At 41.1% G+C, this 25162-nt stretch overlaps 1 protein-coding gene and 1 non-coding gene across 2 annotated transcripts; both read right to left on the bottom strand.

Moving 5' to 3' along the window:
* Nucleotides 1–13396: 13396 nt before the first annotated feature.
* LOC113292208 lies at nucleotides 13397–13500 on the bottom strand. Its single transcript, XR_003331713.1, has one exon. It is a non-coding gene; the product is annotated as a small nucleolar RNA R71 (small nucleolar RNA).
* A 9542-nt stretch (nucleotides 13501–23042) lies between these two features.
* Nucleotides 23043–24488, bottom strand: LOC113290556 (plant UBX domain-containing protein 7-like). Its single transcript, XM_026540146.1, has one exon. The coding sequence runs from the start codon at nucleotides 24486–24488 to the stop codon at nucleotides 23043–23045; it is 1446 nt and encodes a 481-aa protein (XP_026395931.1).
* Between the last annotated feature and the right edge of the window lie 674 nt (nucleotides 24489–25162).

Below are 25162 nucleotides of genomic sequence, written 5' to 3'. Positions count from 1 at the left end.
CCTTTGGCGCGGAGGTGTGGCTGGCATGGCATTCCATTGGCACCCTGGTGTTCCTGGAATGAATGGCATGCCTTTGGCGGGGAGATGTGGCTTGCATCGCATGCCATTGGCATGTTGGTGTGGATGGCATGGTTGGCATGCCTCTGGCGCGAAGATGTGGCTGGCATGGCATGCCATTGGCACGGTGGTGCGCCTGGCATGGTTGGCATGCCTTTGGCGCGGAGATATGGCTATTAGGGTTTAGCGTGTCGAAACCCTAGTTTAAAATATGTTGCACGCGTGATTGGCACGTTTGGCTAGCATGCGCGGCTGGCATGTGCAGAGATGATGCCAGTCAGTACCGAGGGCTCTGTCGTGGAGCATGGCATATAAAAAAGGTACCCCGGTAATTTTACGCAGACATGTTGAATGGTTCAATAAATTTGCTAGTGGCGAAATTATTACTCAAGTGTGACGTCACTGTCTGACTAAGGTTTTACGATTTTAACCCTAAGCTAAAAACCACCATCAACATTAAGTCCCCTGCTTAGCTCGGAATAGGGGCATTGTTGCGAGGAAAGCAAAAGATGGTGACAGACAAGGACAAAATCGAAATGGCTAAGTCATCAAAAATATGGTCAGGAAGATACATCTAACCTTTTCGAGAGGTAAGGAGAATTCGTGATTCTTGTCTTGGTGGATTTTCATAGATTATGCTCGTGGTGCTGCTAGCTAGGTCGCGGAGTGTGTAGTGGTGGTTGTTTTCCGGGATGCAAACAGTTGGCGTCAGCTTGGCTAGGCTGGGGAACGGGAGTTGTTGGCGTTGCTGGCTTGGCTTGGAAAGCCGTTGGCATGGTGTCTCTTAAAACGGAGCCGCTGGCGTTGGTCGGCTTGGAATGAAGACGTTAGCGTTGGATCGTCTTGGGATGAACGCTGGCTTGGCACGGGCTGTTGGCTTTGCGTGGCGCGGACTGTTGGGTCGCTTGCAGGCCCGGTTGCCTCTTTCCATGCGTGGCTCAGATAGGAAATCCTTTCCTTATTCATATCCCAAAATATCAAGTCCATATGAAAGATATTAGCTCTCCGCCTCATGTTATACTGCCGGTTTCGCTTCCAAGTTCCGGGGCTGGCAGTAAAACAGAAGCGATAACGCAAGCCAGCATGTTCCAAACACGTACTTCTACGTTTTTTTTTTTATCAAACTCTAATTGACTCACATAGACAAATATCTTTTTCAGCCGATATCACGCCTTAATTCACGACCAGTAGAAAGTTTTCCTTTTTCGTATTTCATCGCTCTGCTGAATATAAGAGGCGATCTTGAATACTTCGTTAGTACAGATCGTCTTGAAATCACGTCTATCCTCTTTACAGGTGTCGTCTCGTGCTCTCTCCTGGTTCGTCACTCTGTTTTCTTGTTCATATAGATTGCTGGTGCAGATAGGGCGAAAACTTGTCCCATCTTTTGATTTTGTAGTACATAATGGGATCTTCCAGTGACAACCGTACCTATGACTCTTCGGAGAGAAGCTTTGGGATCGACAAAAACTGGTTTTCTTTTCATGAGGAGGCATTGGACAGAATTAATTCTCTGTTTCGTGAAGCTGGAGAAATTATTCAGGACATGCCTTCCACCTATTTATGTGGAGTGCGGATGCATGCTCATTCTTTCATGACTCTGGTGGACATGGAGGAAAAGCAGGGAGATGGTGAAGCATCCCCGCGCGTTGAGATACCTCAGGGAAACGAAACTTATTCACATCCCAGTGCTAGGGCTGAACGACTCACCTCTCGGTTGAAATGGCGGAAGACTGAGTCCGTGAAACTTCTAGGAGAGATCCAGCTTAATTTCCCTGCCCGAGATGGTGTCATAATCCTTGATTTTGGTGCGGATGAACCGGGACATCCTCGAAAGCCCGCTGAAAAAGCTTCCGAGGAAGACGCCGTTGTGGTTGACGAAACTGAAGCAGCTTTTGGAGTGGAAGTCGAAATTGCTGTCAGGGACGTTGGAGAAGCTGTGGTGGCATATGCTGAGACGGTTTTCGAAGTGGGTGTTGGACATGAGGCAAAAACTGTTGCTGCTGAGGAGGTTTCCGGGTGGGATGTTGGAGTTGCTGTTACGGAGGCGACTTCTGAATGGAACGTTTGTTGTCCGAGAGATTGTTGGGGAAAGTGCTTGAAAGGGATCTGACAGAGGCGTTGGCGATCTGGGAGTCTTTTTTGATGACCAGTTTCCCCTTTTGCCGTTTCTCATTGGCGTGTAGCCGCTTTGATGTTTCACAGACCCATTTTTATCTTCTTTGTATTCATGGCGAAGTTAGGGTTTCGCCAAATAACATCCCGCTTATTTAGCTTCTTTGAATAAAACCTATTTTTCGAAAGAATCTGAAACCTTCATCAAAATAAGTTGTTTGATATTCCATACATTTCTTGTCATCTGATGATTCCTTGTATATTCTTCCCTTCAAAGTTTTGAGTAAAGTATTTTCTGCACAGTTTAGGCTTTTCTGGTCGTGATTTGATGGGTAATGGTTTCACGATGTTTCGGGATTTATTTGTTTTTTTTATTGAGATCCAGAAAACTCGTTTGAAAGGAAAAGTATGCTTCAAATAGAAATCTAAAACCTAATTAAGAATGTAAGCGGTGCATTCATCTTGGAGGGAATGCAAATATTGAGTGGAAAGGGAAATCGATGAAAAAAATACTAAAGGAAGAACGCTGGAGGAGGAAGTAGCACCGTGCTTTAGGTATTGAAGGGATTGAGCTATCGCGAGTGAACTATTATGCCTTCCAACTTGTCAGTGTTGATGAGTTTGCAGTAAGCGCCCAAAAGAACACCTGCCACAAGATATGGCTCGTCTTCCTTTTCTTCGGGTGAATCAGTCCGAACAGCTATCTTCACCGTTATATTTCCGACTTGAAATGAGGTTGCCTTGACTACCATGTCTCCAATTTGAAACTTTGGGCGTCGTGTAACCGCTTGACTCTTGGTATCGTCATATTCGATTGCAGCTTCAAAATTCTTGGTGAAGCGCTTGAAAGGACCAGCGTCCCACTCACATCTCTTAACAATGTCCCTACTGATAATCGGACCAAGTCCCCATGACGGGCTAAGAAAAGAAGTGACTGGTTGTAGAGAGGGTTGTTTGACCAGACTTACTTGTGTTTGGAATCTATGAGCGAGCGCCAGCGGGCTTTCTCCGGGTGATCGAGTTCCATTGGTAAGTTGTTGATACGGCAGTAGGTTGGACGACTTGTTGGAAACTCTTTCGTGTGTCGACACTGGCAAAGGGGATGCTCCCAATTTTTCTTCGTTGTCAAATACCCACGAGCGCCCCAAGATCATGTAATAAGCTAGTTCTTTGACAATGTGGAATTTGCTATGCGTTATAACTGTCTCCCACCTTGATATCGAGGTTAATGTAGCCGTATGCGTTCATTGTTTCTCCTTCCGAATTATAAACCATGGTTGGGTATTGGGTAGCCTCTTGCTTCAAAATTCATGCATCTCTCAGAGTCTTGATGGTAACGACATTGAAGTCAGAAGCCGTGTTGATCAGTGCGTTCTCGAGCTCAGCGCCTCTTAGATAATCCGTGATCAGCAGTCCCCAGTTGTGTTTTTCGACAGCGTTCCCTGAAAAAGCTTGGGATCCTGGCGTGTCTTCCGTAACAGGAAAAATTCGTTTGTCAGACACAACATGATTGAGGGCTGTAAAGATATCTTGACGATGTGCCTTGGAAAGGTAGAGAATTTCGCATACATGCTGCATCATGGATTTTACAGTCTCGTGTACGGAGTCCCCAGAGATCCCGCAATTCCTGAGTGGAAGTGGATCTCTATGTACTCCTTCGTTCCCATCTGAAGTTCCCCTTCTTCGAATTTTTCCTGGAATATATGCTTCAGTCTGTTGCAGTCACTGTTTGGATGTTGAATAAACCTGTGGTGGTGGCAGTATTTGGGGTTTTCCATCTCGGCTTCGGTCGGTGGGCGCCTGGGAGGTGGTACTCTGATGAAGTCATCCTGGATCCATGCCTCTAAGAGTTCAATCATCTCCTCGATCGGGAACGGGAAATCCAGGACATCTTCTTCAGCTTCGTGATGACGCATGGGAGCTTTGGCGGAGGCCCTCCGTGGCGGAGCCTCCCGTCGTGCTGGTGCCGCGCGCTTAGGTTGTTGTTCTGCCGCTGGGGCCTTCCTTTTTCCTCCTTCGTCTACTACGCTCACAGAGGAGGGACCAACATTGTATTGCTTGTTGACGAGACGCCTACTTCCTCGAGTTTCACGTGCATCTTCGCCTCTGGTTGGCCTGGTTCTTTCTAACAATGTTGGTGCTGTCGTGGCCGATCGTTTGGCTGCCTCATGGAGTTCAGAGAATGTCTGGAACCGCAGGTTCTCTAGTAAGGCACGATAGGCGGGAGCCATACCGTTGATGCAGGAATTCACCTATTGTTGTTCGGTCACGTTTGGGTCGTGACAGTCTAGCGCTTGAACCTTGAATCTCTAGACAAAATCATTTGGATGTTCGTTATCTCGTTGGAACATCCTGAAAAAGCGGAGGTCTAACAACACCATCCAATATTTCACTTAGCAATATGTATAGACTAACTCCAATATACTTTGCTATAGAATCAACTAGAAAGTTAGACTCAATCTAGCTTAAAGTATATCAAGGAGTTATTATCTCTCTCTTATTTTGATTTTATCGAGATAATAGAAATCAACGAGTCTTTAATCAAAGACAAGGAATAACTTGGATGGTACCAAAGACCAATATCCAAGGATCAATCAATGATAATCAACATCCAAAGGTTGGATTACTCTAATTGATGATCTAACCCACAACCTGTATTATTTCAATTATAAAGATAAAACAATATAATGCGAAAATTGAAATAACACAGACACCAGAAATTTTGTTAACGAGGAAACCGCAAATGCAAAAAACCTCCGGGACCTAGTCCATATTGAACACACACTGTATTGAGACGCTACAGACACCATCCTACTCTAAGATAACTTCGGACTGGACTGTAGTTGAACCAGAATCAATCTCCCACTGATCCAAGGTACAGTTATGCTCCTACGCCTCTGATCCCAGCAGGATACTACGCACTTGATTTCCTTAGCTGATCTCACCCACAACTAAGAGTTGCTACGACCCAAAATCGCAGGCTTTGACAATAAACAAATCTGTCTCACACGGACAAGGATATCAAAGAATCAATTTGTCTCCCACAGATAAACCCTAAAGGTTTTGTTCCATCTTTTGATAATAATCAAGGTGAACAGGAACCAATTGATAACCCGGTCTTATATTCCCAAAGAATAGCCTAGAGTTATCAATCAACTCACAACAATCTTAATCGTATTATAGCTAAACAAGATGTTGTGGAATCACAAACAATGAGACGAAAATGTTTGTGATTACTTTTTATCTTTCCTATCAGAGATATCAATATCAAGCCAATCGATCTGATTGTACTCGTACGATAGAAGATGCAAGATTAGATCACACAACTACGATAAAAGTAGTATCGGTCTGGATTCACAATCCCAATGAAGTCTTTAGGTCGTTAACCTGTTTTTAGAAGAAGAAAACCAAAGGTTAAAGGAGAATCGACTCTAGCACGCAAACTAGTATCACACGTAAGGTGTGGGGATTAGTTTTGCACAATACTAGATGTCTCCTTTATATAGTCTTTCAAATCAGGGTTTGCAATCAATGTTAGCTTAATAACAAAGCATTCAATATTCACCGTTAGATGAAAACCTGATTTAGATTCAAGCTAATATTTCTCAACCGTTAGATCGAAAACTTAGCTTGTTACACATACTTGACGATGCACGCTTCTAGGTTTGTTAAACGTACCCAAAAGTATGCACTTGTTGGTTCAACTCTCAACCGTTAGATCGAAAACTTAGCTTGTTACACATACTTGACGATGCACGCTTCTAGGTTTGTTAAACGTACCCAAAAGTATGCACTTGTTGGTTCAACAATAGTTAACCAAAAGGTTATCCATATGAGCATTTCATATCAACCACGTTCTTCTTCACCATAACTAGTTCAAATGACTTCAAATGAACTAGTTAGAGAGTTGTTCAATCGCAATAAAATCTTATGCACTACACAAGACATAATTGAAGCAAAGATGATTTGATTTACTTGAATCGGTTCATGAACTTTTATAGCCACGGTTTGCAAACTGCATTCCTTAGTCTTTTTAAGTTTAAGTTCAGAAATCATCTTCAGATATATAACCTTCTCAAGTTCGCAGACTAGGTTTGTGGAATTAAGTTACCGGGCAAAGTTTACAAACTCCAGCAGAAATTCTCGGGTATGAGAACTTCGCCGGTTCACGGACTGGGTTCGAGGACTTAGATTCACGCAAGTAGTTTGTCAACTCCAGCAGAAATTCTCGGGTTTGAGAACTTCGGCAGTTCGCGGACTTGGGTCACGCCATTCTTCCGGTTATCTTGATCAACAAAGTACGCAAACTTTGGTTCAAGGAATAGGACTTATACATAAATGTGTTTCCACAACAATGCTTATGTCCACCATTGGTTATGTAATCTAAACTCTCATTTCAATCATATAGACATTCTTAGAGGATGTTATACAGTTGTTACACCATTTATCACCAAAGCAATTTTCAAGATGATCGAAACATATCATGACTTTCGTCACATGGTAAAGATAAACTTGATCGAAGCGAAAAGCTTAACAACACATATTTCTAGATATAGATAGGCGAGGTATACTCAGCTCGAAATACCAAATGTGTATAATCAAAGTCTATATATATAGCATACGAATTCTTGTATCAAATAGTAGGATATAGAGTAGATAGACTTTTGAGTGATAGATAAGTTCAAGTCTTCACATACCTTTTTGTCGAGAAGTCCATCGGTTACTTGAGTAGTTCTTCTACTTGTATGATGAATCGCCATGAAGGCTTTGAGCTCAATTACACTTTCTATCCTAGTCCAATACTTAGCTATAATAGACTAGAAATCAATACTTATAGTTTTGATCATTAACATTGACAAACATGCTTGAGATAGCAACGCATGCGATTTCGACTGAGCAATGCTCTAACATATCCTTCCTAGATCCGAGAAGGTAACTTGATCATACACGAAAAAGTACTTCTTGTAGAAAGCCGGAACCATGCCACCCCAGTTGGGGATGCTGTTTGGTGTGATGTTGTTGTACCACGTGTATGCTCTTTCGGTAAGCGACTTCGAAAACTACCTGAGATGAAGAACGTGATTGTATTCATGTTCTCTTAGGGACCCCAGGAATCGAGAGTCATGTTCATCTGCATTCCCGGTGCCGTCGTATAAAGTGAATTGAGGAGAAAAGTATCCTCTTGGAAGAGGAATTCTTTGTATTTCAGGCGGGTAAGGGGGTTGATGCTGATGCATGTATATATCATCACTTTTGATTCGATTCCGAAGAAGTTACTCCAAATCTTCTCGCGTGACAAATAGGACGGTTGATTTCTCTCCAATGGGGTTCTGGCGCGAGTTTCTTCGTCTGCAAAGGTGTGCCCTGCTGAGGTGCCGGCGCCAGGGGTATTGGAGGTGTTCCTCATCGACTCTGGATGTCGCGACTCCCGTGGTATCCATTCCATTAGGGTTTTGAGAAAGACAAGTACCTATTTCTGAGTCGAAACCATGTCTGTCTGGGCTCTAGCAAGAACCTCATATTTTTCCATCAAATCAGCGATGGTGACATGGGGTCGGCTTCCACTGGCTCCTCCGGTTTCTCGTCCTGATGGCGGAGTAACTAGAGGCGCCATACTCGACGAAACATTAAGGGCGGTAGCAGCAGCTCTGGCCCTGGTGACTGGTGGTGTAACACCTGAAGGAGCGCTTTCCATGATGATGGGATTAGCAGGCTGCGTAGAAATATTAGGGGATGCAGCAGCTCTGGCTCTGGTGATGTAACACCTGGAGGAGCGCTTTCCGTGCTGCTGGGAATAATAGGTGATGTATTGATGTCACATGAAGGAGTGTCAGTACCAGGGACGGGTTCCGTGACGGTGTTCTCAGGGCTTGTTGCTGACCCGAATCTGAGTTCTACCATGTTGAAATTGGAATTTAAAGGTGAAACTGGAAATTGGAAATCGATATTGCAACCGAGAGATTGATCTCCCACTATGGTCTCCAGTTGTTTGAGGGTGAAAACAGTTTCTGCTGATTTCGGTAATTTCGAGTGTGTGGGTGAGAAACGAGTCTAAACCCTAAACAATGTACTGCAAGAGAGTACTTTGATTCGAGAGATCAATCTGTACAAATCCGGCCTAAACCAAGAACTGGTCGTTCCATACTTGCTTCGGTCACAAAGTGAAGGAGAAGGGTTGGTCTTAGAGAGGGAAGTGAAGAGAGTGTTGAGACCAGAATAGTTGATTCTGGAAGAGTAGTTGTTTGACGACTTGTATCATAAAGTGAAACGCTAGCATATTGGGAATCTAAAAAGTGATTTCTGAGTGTTGTATTCTACTGACCAAAAACCTCTTCTTTGGTGGAAATAGGTGAGACCTATTTATACAAGTCGCAAGGAAACGTACCCTGGTCTTGTAGTAAGTGGAAACGGTTGAGTAAATGGAAGAAATCGGTAACGGGTAACGCCTCGAATTGATGTTTCCATAATGAAGGAAACGTTTCACCATTACTTCTAGTATTTACTAACTGCCTCACTCATATGACACTTTCTTGTAACGGGCGTAGTGTACGCCGCACGCTGTAAACCGCCAGACCAATACCCTGATGAGCATCCCCCAGTTTATGACATGTTCATATGTCTCGAATGTTTTGTGTAACATGTTTCTATTATTTGGCAAGTTGAGATGAAGGTTAGCCGTTGATTGTGGTTACCTTCCGTTGGTAGCCAGTGGTGTGGCCACGGTGCTGGCATCGCTTGCGCATGCACTTGGAGTGGCTAATTAGGGTTTGGTGACGTGACCATAGAATTGGCATAGCGAAGTGTGCGCCGTGGCAAAAGAGTTGGCAGCGTAGCCAAAGGTTGCCACAAGTCGTTTGGTTTAGTGGCGAGCTTGTACGGATGATATTTACATCTCAGAAGGAAGGATAGTCGTTGATTGTTGCAACCTTCAGTTTGGAAGCCAGCGGCATGGAGGCATGGCCTGCATGGCTTTGGCGTGGACAAATTAGGGTTTTGGCACCGTGGCCAAGAGTTGGCACCGTAGCCAAGGGATTGCCACAAGTAGTGTGGTGGCAAGTTTGTACCGCTGAGATTTGCATCTCAGAGGGAAGGGTCGTCGTTGATTGTTGCAACACTTCATTTGGAATCCAACGACATGGAGACATGGCCGGCATGGCTTTGGCGTGGCCACATTAGGGATTTGGCACCGTGGCCAAATTAGGATTTTGGCACCGTGGCCAAGAGATTGCCACAAGTCGTTTGGTGGAAAGTTTGTACGTTTGAGATTTGCATCTTAGAGGGAAGGGTATCCATTGATTGTTTCAACCCTCCGTTTGGCAACCAGCCACATGGAGGCATGGACGGCGTTGCTTTCTCATGGTTTAGGAGCGACCAAGCTAGGATTTTGGCATAGTTTTAGGCGCAGCCAAAATTAGGGTTTTGGGCCTTTTGGCATAGTTTAGGCACGGCCAAAATTAAGGCTTGGAATTGGGACAAAAGTTGCCATGCGTTTGGTGGCGAACTTGGACGGCTGAGATTTGCATCTCAGAAGGAAGGGTGGCCGTTGATTGTTGCAAACCTTCCTTTGGCAGCCAGCGACATAGAGGCATGGCCGACATGGCTTTGGCGTGGTTTAGGCGCGGCCAAGCTAGGATTTTGGCATAGTTTTAGACGCGGCCAAAATTAGGGTTTTGGCATAGTTTAGGCGCGACCAAAATTAGGGCTTGGCATTGGGCCAAAAGTTGCCACGCGTTTGGTGGCGAACTTGGATGGCTGAGATTTGCATCTCAGAAGGAAAGGTGGTTGTTGATTGTTGCAACCCTTCGTTTGGATTCCATCGTCATGGAGGCATGGTCGACATGGCTTTGGAACGGTGGTGCGGCTGGCATGGTTGGTATTCCTTGGGCGCGGAGATGTGGCTGGCATGGCATGCCATTGGCACGGAGGTGATGAGTGCTAAAAAGTGCATATTTATATATATTTTTCTTGGCATTTAACTCATCTTTTGTGCATTAATTCTACATTTTATCCCATATTCTGTGTTTTCGTTGTTTTCAAGAATAAATACTTTTCTTAATTAATTTTGCATTTTTAGGTACTAAATAAAGCCTGGTTAACTCACGGAGCGAAAAAGAGCAAAGAAACGGCAAAGCCTCTCGCTAGGAGGAAGCGAAGAATGATGTTTGCAAGAGCCGGATCAACGAGAACTGGGCTTGAAGAGGAAGAATTGTTCTTAAAGAAGATATGGGATTGGCATACCCAAGACCCAAAACCCTCACCCAAATCCATTTCCATTATCCATACCCATTTCCATGAGAGCCGTCAGATTGGATCCACCTTGTCATCCAACGGTCGCCTCATCATTGTGCATCAAAATCCAAAGCTCCCGTCAAACACCATAGTACCTAACTCCATCTGAAGCCGTCAGTTTTGTTGTATCTCATAATCCAACGGTCGCTACATACCTCTCCATCGTAGCCGTTCGATTCAATCTATATGGGATCATCCAACGCTCTTTACTTGCTGTTCATCGAAGTTCGCTACACCCGCCTCACACCCTAGCATCCAAAACCATCGACTTCACCCAAACAAGTTCTTCTTCCCCAAATCTTTTTTCCCCAAAAACTTTCTTCTTCCCCCGACAGTTGCAGTCGAGCTCTGCTCCTGCCTCTCTTCCATGTCCACTGCCACCCTCTGCCTCACTACCATCTCCATACCCCGACACCACCTCAAACCCATCTCCCTAGCCTAGTTATTTTCCCCATCTCACAACCACTGAAACCCTAGGTTTTGGGGTGAGTAAAATAACTCGAACTAGGGAACAATTAGAGCAGCAGAGGCGTCAATTGAAGGCATAGAAGGACCAGAAGAGGCAGAGAAGAAATGGGTCGACCGTTTTGAGTGATTTGTCACATCAAATTAGGTAAAATATCTAACCCTAATTTTGAGAATTTGGGGGAAAACATTGTAAACCCTAATTGAATGTTTTGGGTATAAATAGAGATGAAGGGTGAATGTTAGAAGGATGTATGGATTAGCCAGCTTCACTCTCTAGAGGTCTGGACTAGCCAGGACCTCAATTGTCCTGTTTTGTTCCAAGTTCAATGTTATTTTCCATGTCCTGTTTATATTCAAATTTCAATTTCAGTTCAGTTTATTTCAAGTTTATGTTTAAATTCAGTAGTAGTTGCATTATGTTCTAATTCATTGTGTTAAGGTTTAGATGAAACCTCAGTGCACTATCTGATAGTGGAATGCTAGGTTAGAGCCTTAGTGCCTGTTTTGCTTGTGCAATGGGAAGAAATTAGTGCTCTGGTATGCCTGTGATTGACTGTGCTGTCAAAAGACAGTCAATATTAGGGGCATATCAGTGAGCAAGCTGATTTTCCTCCCATTCTAATGTATGCATAGGATATTCAACTCAACCTAGGATCACATTGTTTGGATAAGACACAAAGGTGGGCTCTAATCCTTAGCTTAGACCACAATACCTTATTTCAGTCACTTGCAACTCCGAATCTGTTTTTCTTATTGCTTAGTTAAATTTTCCTTGCTGCTTTGTTTAGTTTTTGTGCAATTTACAGCTTGCTGTGCACTGAAATCAGTGCACTGTCTCCCCTGCCCTTGGCTCACAGCCTTGGTTCATGCCATTTGCCCTCTTTGTTTCACTGCCACTATAACATTGTGATCTTGCATCTTGTTTTACATCATCTGCCAGCATAGTTTAACTTCTTTATGCACTCCTAATCCCTGTGGACTGATCCCTCTCTTACCTTCTATACTAAAACTTGGCCTTGTATACTTGAAAGTTTTTGTGTGTCTTTTCTAACCACACCAAGTTTTTGGCGCCGCTGCCGGGGATTGGTGCTGTGTGTTGAAGTTTTTTTTTTCCTTGCTGTCTTTCATCTACCATTGCATCTCTGTCAAGATCATTGCATGCCATTCATTCCTGCCCTGCAATCATTGCACTTGTAGCCTGCTATCATTGCACACAATCTTTGCAGCCAATTTCTGGACTGTTGTTGTTGCTGCAGCTAGGACTGGTGAGTTAATGCTGCTGTTGAACCTGGCCAAGGAAGCTGCTGCTGCTGCCAGACCAAGCCCAAAGCTAGTGCATCTCTGTCGCTGGGCTGTGCTTCTGTTGCTCATGGGCTGTTGCATCTCAACAAGTTGCTGGGCTCGTACAACTGAGCTGGGCTGCTGCTACTCTGCGAACTGGGCTCCTAGTCTGTTGCTCCTGAGCTGGGCTCCGTTGCTGCTGGGTTTGTGCACCTTCTGTTGCTGGGCTGCTGAACCCAACTGATGTTGCTGGGCTTGCTGCGTGAGCTGTTAAGGAAGATCCAAAGCCCAACTGGGCTTGTGCAACTTAAGAAAAGGGATAAAAGCCCAACTGGGCTTCCCTCCAAAAAGGTAAGCCTAAACCCAAACCCAAACCCAAATTCTTTGGGCTTGTAATTTTTTTGGTTTGTATTGTTATTCTCTTTTGGGCTTGTAATTTTAATTATCTTTTTGGCGATGTAATAATTATTTTAATTTTAATTTTATTTCTTTCTTTATTTGGGATTGTAATAATTTTAGTTTTATTTTTATTTTCTTTTTTGTGGGTTTGTAATAATTAGTTTTATTTTTATTTCTTTCTTTATTTGGGCTTGTAATTTAGTTATTTTTTAGGCTTGTAGTTTCTTTTAAACTAAAATTTGGGCTTCAAAACCCAGAACAAAAAAAAAAAAAAAATTGCTCCTAATTTCGAAAACCAAATTTTTAATCCCATAAAAACCAAAGTTTTCAAAACCCATAAAAACCAAAATTTTCCCATAAAAAACCAAATTGTTGAAAACCCTTTAAAACCAAATAGTGGGCTTTGTGTCTTTTCAATATGGGCCAACCTAATGCTCTCCATGAATATATGTATCCCACAATAAAAATTCCATTATCATGTATTGTCTTACCTCAAACCAATAACCCTTTTAAAATAAATGCAAGCATGATACAAATACTTCCTTTATTTCGAGGGTTCGATTCTGAGAACCCTTATACTCATGTAAGAGAGTTTGAACAAATTTGTCGGAATATGCAACCTGATCATATGTCCGAAGACTCTCTGAAATTGCGTTTGTTTACATTTTCTCTAAAGGAAAGGGCCAAAACATGGTTTTACGGTTTGAGACCACAATCAATCACCACTTGGGAACAACTCACTAATCAATTTTTCCAAAGATTTTTTCCACATCATAGGACCATCGCTATTCGTCAAAATATCAATTGTTTTGTCCAGTTGGATGAGGAAACTGTTTTTGACTATTTTGAACGTTTTAATGATTTGTTGAGCGAATGTCCACACCATGGATTTGAGAAGTGGAGACTTGTTGCTATCCTCTATGAGGGACTAGACTTTAAATCTCGAGCCATGGTTGAGTGTATGTGTAATGGTGAATTTCTTGATAAAACTGTGGATGATGCATGGAAATTTTTAGCTGAGATTGCGGAGAAAACCCGTCAATGGGAGTCCATTAGGGAAACTGAGACACTGTCACATGATATTGGTGGTAATGAATTGAACTTTGGAAATAGCATGTCTAGTCCTTCTCATGTGTATGATATTGAATATGAACCTAATCTAGAGGAACATGAGTTGACTAATGACACCACAACTGCTAATAGGGACAAGTATGCATATTACTATGATGATGATGATGATAATGTTATGTTAGAAGAACATGTCTATGCTGAAAATGTTGTGGAACCTTTGGTTTCAAATACATTAGGCTTTTCTGCCCCGACCTTCATGAATGATATTTCTTCTAGTATTTCAGATGCATGTGATGTTGATACTGATTTAGATATTGTGCAATTATCCTGTGAAGAGCATGACTTAGGTAAATCTTCTGTTGACACTAATGATCCTATGCATGAAAACATAGTTGATGTGTCTGATTCCATACTTAAGCCACAATATATTGCTTCTGTTGATGATAATTTGAATATATCGGATAACCACGATTCTGAATTAGGACTTGTGCAAATTTTTTGTGATGATGAGCATGCTACACATCTTGAGTGTGACTTAGATAATGCTGATGTGACTGATAATATTGATACTCTTGATCTCATGCATGTGAGACGCTTAGATGTCACTTTCTTGCCTAAGTCACAATCTGATACCCTTGCATCCTACCTAGAGTTGGTTTGTACCCATATTGTCAAACCAATTTTTCTGAGAGTCCCTAATCTAGGTTTGGAACTGTGTGCTTCCCAAGTCCTTTTGGACTATTATGCATCTAAATACAATACTTTAGAGGAGCCACAGTTAGGATATGCATGTTTGCCCGTCCCTAGCAAAGTTCACTTTGAGTTAGACCTTGTGCATGATGAACCCCCAAAACTGCGAGATTTTGTATCCAAAATTTTATCTGTTGAAAAATCCAGGTTTGGGGGTAGCTCATTTTGTTTCACAGCTTCACTTGCATGCCTATCATATTATTATTGTGTGAAGCTGTTGAAACCTCTACACTTTGTCTTTTGGGTTGATCCTCAACTCTTTAGATTGTTAGTGTATGGTGAATTTTTGTATATAATCCAGTAGATAAAATTTCTTAAAAACCTTTTTGTTCCTGTTGTATATATTTTGCTAATCCAATATGATCTCGGCTGACATATGTTGGATTCTTGCCTTGAATAACGGAGTTCTAATATTGCTTTCGCCGAAATCGGGTATTCTCGTTCCTTTTTCTCTACTCAACATGATCCTCTTCATATGTTGTATTATAATTTTGTTCATATTTTGAAACATTGAGGACAATGTTTAGTTTAGGTTTGGGGGTGAAAAGTAGATACTTTGATAATATGCCATAATTGAAAACAAGAACTCCTTCTTTTTGAAAAAAATGAAAAATGAAAATAAAAAATTAAAAATTGAAAAAAAACATAAAAATGGAGATCATTTACCTTGAAATGTTGACTCTTGTGCAAATATGTAATTATTAGGAGTCTTAGTCTAGATATTTAGGCATCCTGATTCTAGCACAATTCACATAGTGATAAGAAATTTGCACGCGCACGATCTACCAATACATGTATAGCCTCGATCTTCAAGGTGTTTGATAGGAAGTCACGATTGCCAATCACTTTAGAATACTGAACGAAACTTGACTAGCTTGTTCTTTGGTTGGTTGGGATAGAAGGTGGAGGTTACATTAAGAAAAACAACCATCGAATTTAACTGGGTGCATCAAAAAGGGCTACCTCTTGCAAAGTGTCATGTAATCTTTTGTTTCCTTTTGTATATGTATCAAAAGTGTTTCCTTTTCAAAAAAAAAAAAAAATTGAAAAAAAAAAAAGAAAAATGAAAAAATCAATCAAGTATTTATCAATTCCATCCTCTCTTGTTCCAAAAATAAAAGAGAGTAGTCAATGTAAATAAGAGTCATGTAAAGAGTCATCTTTTGTGTTTTATTGTAATAAGCAAGGAAGGGTGTATGCCATTGATGTATAACGCGAGTAATTGTGAAACACCTCCTACTCATTCACAATTCTCGTAAAGTCCGGACAGCTAGCTAGATTTCGACCTCGGTTCTTAGCCTGAGAAACTATTTCTTGGTGATTAGTAGTCATAACATCCGATCTTTCTTTACACATGTGTAGATACACTTTACACTCTTATCACATGTCTTTATTTGTTATCAGTGCTAGGATTGTGCCTTCGATAGCTAGATTGACATCTCCATTTTGCTGTGAGCTTCTACTGACTTGCGCATGTCACATTTGATGGAATCTGAGCTTATATTTTGTCCTAGAACTTTGTAGGTACGTTCTAAGCAAACCTTCACGAGACTTCAACTCGTCCACTAGGGACACTTAGTGGTTTAAAAGGCTTAGTGCATACGCTAAATGCATTCGAGAGACCAACGACAGTGGTATAAGTAGGATTTCCTTAGTTTTGTTTTACTTGAGGACAAGTAAAATTCAGGTTTGGGGGTATTTGATGAGTGCTAAAAAGTGCATATTTCTATATATTTTTCTTGGCATTTAACTCATCTTTTGTGCATTAATTCTACATTTTATCCCATATTCTGTGTTTTCGTTGTTTTCAAGAATAAATACTTTTCTTAATTAATTTTGCATTTTTAGGTACTAAATAAAGCCTGGTTAACTCACTGAGCGAAAAAGAGCAAAGAAACGGCAAAGACTCTCGCTAGGAGGAAGCGAAGAATGATGTTTGCAAGAGCCGGATCAACGAGAATTGGGCTTGAAGAGGAAGAATTTTTCTTAAAGAAGATATGGGATTGGCATACCCAAGACCCAAAACCCTCACCCAAATCCATTTCCATTATCCATACCCATTTCCATGAGAGCCGTCAGATTGGATCCACCTTGTCATCCAACGGTCGCCTCATCATTGTGCATCAAAATCCAAAGCTCCTGTCAAACACCATAGTACCTAACTCCATCTGAAGCCGTCAGTTTTGTTGTATCTCATAATCCAACGGTCGCTACATACCTCTCCATCGTAGCCGTTCGATTCAATCTATATGGGATCATCCAACGCTCTTTACTTGCTGTTCATCGAAGTTCGCTACACCCGCCTCACACCCTAACGTCCAAAACCATCGACTTCACCCAAACAAGTTCTTCTTCCCCAAATCTTTTTTCCCCAAAAACTTTCTTCTTCCCCCGACAGTTGCAGTCGAGCTCTGCTCCTGCCTCTCTTCCATGTCCACTGCCACCCTCTGCCTCACTACCATCTCCATACCCCGACACCACCTCAAACCCATCTCCCTAGCCTAGTTATTTACCCCATCTCACAACCACTGAAACCCTAGGTTTTGGGGTGAGTAAAATAACTCGAACTAGGGAACAATTAGAGCAGTAGAGGCGTCAATTGAAGGCATAGAAGGACCAGAAGAGGCAGAGAAGAAATGGGTCGACCGTTTTGAGTGATTTGTCACATCAAATTAGGTAAAATATCTAACCCTAATTTTGAGAATTTGGGGGAAAACATTGTAAACCCTAATTGAATGTTTTGGGTATAAATAGAGATGAAGGTTGAATGTTAGAAGGATGTCTGGATTAGCCAGCTTCACTCTCTAGAGGTCTGGACTAGCCAGGACCTCAATTGTCCTGTTTTGTTCCAAGTTCAATGTTATTTTCCATGTCATGTTTATATTCAAATTTCAATTTCAGTTCAGTTTATTTCAAGTTTATGTTTAAATTCAGTAGTAGTTGCATTATGTTCTAATTCATTGTGTTAAGGTTTAGATGAAACCTCAGTGCACTGTCTGATAGTGGAATGCTAGGTTAGAGCCTTAGTGCCTGTTTTGCTTGTGCAATGGGAAGAAATTAGTGCTCTGGTATGCCTGTGATTGACTGTGCTGTCAAAAGACAGTCAATACTAGGGCATATCAGTGAGCAAGCTGATTTTCCTCCCATTCTAATGTATGCATAGGATATTCAACTCAACCTAGGATCACATTGTTTGGATAAGACACAAAGGTGGGCTCTAATCCTTAGCTTAGACCACAATACCTTATTTCAGTCACTTGCAACTCCGAATCTGTTTTTCTTATTGCTTAGTTAAATTTTCCTTGCTGCTTTGTTTAGTTTTTGTGCAATTTACAGCTTGCTGTGCACTGAAATCAGTGCACTGTCTCCCTGCCCTTGGCTCACAGCCTTGGTTCATGCCATTTTCCCTCTTTGTTTCACTGCCATTATAACATTGTGATCTTGCATCTTGTTTTACATCATCTGCCAGCATAGTTTAACTTCTTTATGCACTCCTAATCCCTGTGGACTGATCCCTCTCTTACCTTTTATACTAAAACTTGGCCTTGTATACTTGCAAGTTTTTGTGTGTCTTTTCTAACCACACCAGGAGGTGCGGCTGGCATGGTTGGCATGCTTTTGGCGCGGAGATGTGGCTGACATGGCATGTCATTGGCAGGGTGGTGCGGCTGGCATGGTTGGCATGCCTTTGGCGCGGAGATGTGGCTGGCATGGCATGCCATTGGCACGGTGGTGCGGCTGGCATGGTTGGCATGCCTTTGGCGCGGATATGTGGATGGCATGGCATGCCATTGGCACGGTGTTGCGGCTAGCATGGTTGGCATGCCTTTGAGGCGGAGATGTGGATGGCATGGCATGCCATTGACACGGTGGTGCGGCTGGCATGGTTGGCATGCCTTTGGCGTGGAGATATGGCTATTAGGGTTTAACGTGTCGAAACCCTAGTTTAAAATATGTGGCACGCGTGATTGGCACGTTTCGCTAGCATGCGCGGCTGGCATGTGCAGAGATGATTCCAGTCAGTACCGAGGGCTCCGTCGTGGAGCATGACATATAAAAAAGGTACCCTGGTAATTTTACGCAGACATGTTGAATGGTTCAATAAATGTGCTAGTGGCGACATTATTACTCAAGTGTGACGTCACTTTCTGACTAAGGTTTTACCATTTTAACCCTAAGCTAAAAACCACCATCAACATCCCCATAGAGAAAATATGTTTAGGTGTGGTAGACATGGTGCTCGTTTTCGTGGTTGTTATAGAGGTGGCAGATTTGACAATGGTGGACGATCTGGTCGCTTCAACAATGAAAATCAATTTTACTACTCACAAATAAAGTTCAACCCTCAAACTGATTGTCAAATATGTAGGAAACGAGGACACTTAGCCAACACTTGTCAATATAGATATGTTCAATCTGATAATTCATACTATACGACTAATGATCCTTACTATGAAAACTATGATGAATTTTGGTGTCCTGAACCTGAGGCATATACCACTTACATTGATGATAATACTTCTTCTTCATCTAGATGGGTCCTTGATTCTGGTGCTACACACCACATTACTTCTGATCTCTCCAACTTAAATCTACATTCTCCTTATTAAGAGTCAGATCAAGTGCGTGTTGGTAATGGCTCAAGTTTGCACATAACTCATATTGGCACTTCTTCTTTTCAGAATGACACTACTAAACTTAATCTATCTAATGTCCTGCATGTTCCTTAAATTACTAAGAACTTGATTTCAGTACAACAGTTTACTAAGGAGAATAACTGTTATTATGAATTCCATCATGACAAATTTTTGGTGAAGGATTTGGACACCCATCATATTCTGCTCACTGGTCATGTTAAAGATGGACTCTACCATTTGGAATTCTCAGTTGATGCTCTCAAACAAGCCTTTATTTCTTGTACTTCTACAAATACTCAATGGCACAATAAATTAGGACACCCTGCATACAAGAATTTGAAGCATATCTTATCCTCTGTTGATGGATTTATTGATGACCACTTATCAACCTCAATATGTAATTCCTGTCAACAAGCTAAAAGTCATGCATTATCATTTCCTTCTGTTAATCATGAACCATTGTACGGTCCTTTGGATCTCATTCATACAGATGTTTGGATATCACCTATATGTTCTATCAATGGATTCAAATACTATGTTTCCCTATTGATGCTTTTAGTAGATTTACATGGATATATCCATATATTGGCTTACAAATCCGAGGTGTTATCCACATTTATCAAATTTAAAGGTCATGTTGAGAATATTTTTTTAAGAATAATTAAGTTTGTTCAATCAAACTGGGGAGGTGAATACAGAAATGTCTTTACCTACTTGGATAATTATGGTATTGGTCACAGAGTCTCATGTTCACACGCTCATGCACAAAATGAAACTGTAGAGAGAAAGCAGAGGCACATAGTTGAAACTGGATTGGCCCTCCTTTCTCATGATTCTTTGTCATTGTCTTATTGATCATATGCTTTTGAAACAACCAACTTTGTTATCAATAGACTTCCCACACCAACTTTGAAACACTTATCTCCACTTGAACATTTGTTTCATCTCAAACCTGATTACAATTTTCTATACATCTTTGGTTGCGCTTGCTATCCATGTCTTAGACTATTTAATGATCACAAACTTCAACCTAGATCTGTCAAATGCATTTTTCTAGGCTACATCACTTTGCACAAAAGTTATAGATGCCTCAATCCAATGACTAATTAAATTATTATCTCTAGAGATGCCAAGTTTGATGAGCATGTTTATCCACTTCTTAATTCCCTACTATCAATGACCATTCAATGACCACAAGAGGCAAGAAAGGCATTTTTAAACCAAAACTATATGTTTCAGAAGTACAAACTGTTTGTCAAGACATTACTGTTCATACATGCTACATTGAAGCTTACAAGGATCCTAGATGGTGAGCTTCCATAGATGAAGAGATTAATGCACTCCTACAAAATGGCACATGGCAACTAGTACAAGCTATGGGTGGACAAAATGTAATTAGCTGCAAGTGGATTTTTAGAATAAAGAGAAGTGTAGATGGTATCATAGAAAGATATAAGGCAATATTAGTTGCCAAAGGGTAATTAAATTGAAGGAATTGATTATCAAGACACCTTCCGACCTGTGGTTAAACCTACCAAAATGAGAATGATTCTCTCTATCTCACTTTATAAAGGATGGAAAATCAGGCAGTTGGATGTTAAAAATGCATTTCTTCATGGTCATTTGGCAGAAGATGTTTTTATGGTTCAACCTCCAGGTTATATTGATAAGCTAGTGCCTAATCATGTGTGCAAGCTCAAGAGGCCTCTCTATGGATTAAAACAAGCACCCAGATCTTGGTTTGATAGACTCAGTCAATTCTTATTTCAATCTGGCTTTTCTTCATAAAACCTGACACTTCCATATTGTACAAGGTAAATGCTTCTGTTGGTATTTACTTTCTCATATATGTGGATGATATTTAGGTCACAGGCAGTAATCCTTTGGATGTCAATCAACTTATTCTTGATTTGGTTAAGGAGTTTGCTATAAAGGATCTAGGACCTCTTCATTTTTTCCTGGGCATTCAGGCTACATCAAATTCTGCAAGTGTTATGTTATCTCAAGAAAAATATATTACTAATCTTTTGGTTAAAACCAAAATGAAATCAGCTCAACCCTGAAGTACTCCATATGTTCCACATGCTTCTCAGTCATCTGCTTTTGATGATCCCCTTCTTTATAGAAGTACAGTGGGAGCTTTACAATATGCCACCATTACTAGACCAAATATCTTATTTGCAGTCAATAAAGCTTTTCAGACTATGCAGCATCCCTCTGATGAATATTGGACTGATATCAAGCGCATTCTAAGATATCTAAATGGCACACTTTGTTTTGGTTTACAATTCAAGAAGTCATCATCTCTTCAACTACAGGCTTATTCTGATGCTGATTGGGCATGTGACTTGAAAGATAGACGTTCTACTAGTGGGATTGCTATTTACATGGGTCCTAATTTGATAATCCTGGTGTTCTAGAAAGCAAAAGACTGTTTCCAGATCCAACACAGAGGCAGAATACAGAGCTTTGGCAGATGCAACTTCTGAGTTAATTTGGGTACAATCTTTTATGGGTGAATTGTACTTTCACTCACCAAGAATTCAAGTTATGTAGTGTGATAACATGAGTGCCACTTATCTGACAGCTAACCCTATATTTCATAACCGTATGAAACATATTGATTTTTACAAAGGGCTTATCAACTTCGCGCTTTGGTTCTTTGAGACTCAAGATGAGTATCTCTGCTTCCATGGACACTGGAGGGAGGGGCACATGTGTGCAAGTGTGAGGTGTCGGTTATGTGTTGGTGGATCCACCAGCCAATGCAGTTGCCGGTAATCATTAGCTGCAATAAATATCTAGTCCTGTGTCTGTAATTCTGCTAACAATGAAATGAAATCGTTAGAGAAATTGTCAGGCGACTGTAACTCTCTCAACAATCAATGGTTTCCATACACACACAAAAAAAAAAAATTGAAGGTTTGGGCAATGAGTTGGTTAATGGGACTCGATGCCAGAACGATAGGAAGTACAAGAGATTGGAAGCCATGAAGGCAGGGCAAAGTATAATTCGGAGCAGAAAAGTCATTTAATTTAGTTAAGTTATTGTCCGCTTTTAATCCTATATGCGAGTTTCACTTGCCCTCGTGTGTGTTTCGGATCGGTAAATTTTGATTTAAGACAAGGATTTTGATTCATACTTGAATGAAAAGTCTTGGAAGGCTGGTAAATTTTGTTTTAGTCTTGGCATTTCGCCATGGTCAGAACACCTTGGTCTTTGTGATAAAGAGGTCAGTAAAATGAGTACTTTAGCATTTGCGCACATCCGAGTGAATGAGTTTGGCAACACTGTTACTAAGCTTCCTAGATAACATTTGCATTTTCCTACTGCTCGTAAAATTTTCAGATAAGCAAAATTAATGACCTTGTGGCTGACAAAACTTATAGCGATATTTAGATGACTACTGCTAAGTTAGAATCTAAGATTTCTTTTCTACTGTAGTTTCAGCTAGTTGGTATTTAGAATATTACTCATTTACGAATCTCATAACCTCGCAGACAATGCGTTCCCAATGATCATTCACACTCGAAAGCATACTGGAAAGAAAAACTCAGTCAACTACAATTGATTTAGGTGTAGCTTTGGAAAAGATGGAAGCGCATCCCAGAGGAGATAGCAGATTTACAGATTCCATGGAAAAGTTGAGAGAAAAGATGCAGCTTAGTAACGGGATGAGCCGCCGGATGCATAAGAAGGGCACTTATAAAGAGCACCGAAAAAGGATGCAGTTTACAAAATACGTTGTTGAGTTTTCTTAGAATTACTAGGCATCTTTGTCACATGAACTGAAATTAACATATGTATGTATTGTGCAAACAGAGTTTTCATACATGCATTTAAAGGAACAAAAAATCTATTTTATTAGCAAAACAGATAAACACCAGTAACTAACATCGATTGCTAGTATTCATTAACAAAAACGTCTGCTTACAACAAACATGATATTATGAAACCTAAATAAACTTCTAAGTTCAATCCCAAGTAACTGAGATCATTGAGTTTGATAATCCAGACTCCTCGAATGTTTGCTTGCTTTCGTAAGCAATAGTGTTTGGTGCACCTGGGATGGCTTGAGTCAAATGAAAAGGCCGTGACTCTGCCTCGTCAAGTTGGGAGTTACAGAATGACCATAACATCTGGACTGGATCTGTGCGAAGGAAATTCCGCTGAAGTCGACGTCCATCAGGAAGGCGAACCCCAATTCTGCAAAGAAGTGTTTTGTCCACCTTTGGCTCTTCAGGGAGATCAGGATATGTAAGCTTGTTGCTTGAGGAAGTTACTGGTTCTTCAATACTGTCACTACAAGCTGGAGCAACAGTAGTTGTCATGTTTTCCATTGAAGCTAGAATTGCTTGGAATAGCTCTTCATCTTCTTCTTCGGTAGTCTCAGGAAGAGTAGTTTGTTTAGAAATTTCAGCTGGACGTTTACGAGAAAGTAGAGTGAGATGATGCTTAGGACCTGCGTCCATGTAAGGTGCTAAATCCTCCAACAACTGCACAGCTTCAATCATTCCGGTCCATGATTTCACGTTTTGCCCTGTGATGGGATCCAAAACAAGGACTGCAGGAAAAGATGTCAATTTATAATAGTTACATATCTTTTGTCCTTCAATAATATCATCATAAACTTGCCAAAAGATGAAATTAGCGCTGATAGTCTGAGAGACAGCTTCGTGTGCCCATGTATCCAAGTTCAGCGTAAGAGAACTGAATTCTTGTTTAGATTGCACATTTACTATCAACCACTTGTCTTCATCTTCCGCAGATTTTTTTGCCTTATGGAAAGGCCCATCATACATCAATGCCACAGGGGGAGGATACATGGAAGCTAAGTTATCATCTACTGCATTAACATCAGGTTGAACCATCCCGGCCCTAATGTTTGCCTCTCCCAAGTTAATAAGCTCATACGATGTGTTTGGAATCTTTGGATAACGCACTGGTGCACTCCAAAACAGCCCAAGTGCGCCTTCAAGATCCCAGTTTGTTGCTTCTAAATATTGTTTCGCAGTCTGGACCGACTGCCCAACACCAATTTCAAGAAACGAAGACATCAAATTGTCTTTTTCAGCGGAATATATCGAAGTGCCTTGATCAAAAACAGCAACATTAGTCTCCGGCACTTGCTCAGCAGCATAACTCTCCATCTCTTCTTGCACATCATCATCAGTCCCCCATTCTTGCTCACCAAAATCACTTTCTGTCTGTTGCTCTTGAACAATATTCTCCATGTCAAACAACCAAGAAACTAGGGGGTCTTCTTGATCATCAAAACCACTTTCCATGTCAGCCGCAGCGCTGTTCTTCTCATTAGCATCAGTTTCCAACTTTTGCTCGTCAAGATTGTTATTCTCCCTTTCAGAAAGAAAACTTAAATCACCTTCAATCTTTTTCCCACGAACATTGTTATTCCCCATCTCAATAAAACAAACAAACTAAGCACAGCAACAAAGATCCTGACCTAAGACAAAGAAACTAATAAGATTGAAAGTGTAGGTATAGATTTATTGGCCTATGTATTTATAGGTTTTGGTGGACTTCCTAGTGCATAGAAGTAAGGAAACCAAGCCGGATTAGGATGCTGTTTGGTTTTCCTAACTCCATCCCCCGGCCATATGAATTAGGGCAACAGGTCTTAGATTTACCGATTTCTATTTATGATTACGCAAAATGTTTTGCTTGCACAAGGGGAAAAATGCTTTCTATTTACGGCATACACAAAAAAAATGGTTTTGGCAGTGAGTTGGTTAATGGGATACGAGAAGCAAAAGTCAATTTCATATGTTAGAAGGCAATTTATTCACAAGTCAATTATGTGTGTTTTCTTTTTTTTTTTTTTTTTTTGATACAACAAAGAATTCTCTATTAATAATGAAACTACAAGGGAGAGGAGAAGAGAGAAAAAGGACAAAAGCAACTTAATTACTCCAGTCGAAGAGAGAAAAAGGACCAAAGCAACTTACTCACAGAACCGCTACAAGAATAAAACTTCTGTAGGTTAAAAGACAAGTTGGTACTGAGAACCTAAACCAACAGGACTGACTCAAAATTAAGTATAAAGAAACACTATTTCCTATTCACTACAATACCC

This window comes from Papaver somniferum, chromosome 6, assembly GCF_003573695.1.
Source record: "Papaver somniferum cultivar HN1 chromosome 6, ASM357369v1, whole genome shotgun sequence".
Lineage (NCBI taxonomy): Eukaryota > Viridiplantae > Streptophyta > Magnoliopsida > Ranunculales > Papaveraceae > Papaver > Papaver somniferum.
Note: the sequence above shows the minus strand (reverse complement) of the source record. Positions and strands in the feature narration are given on the sequence as shown.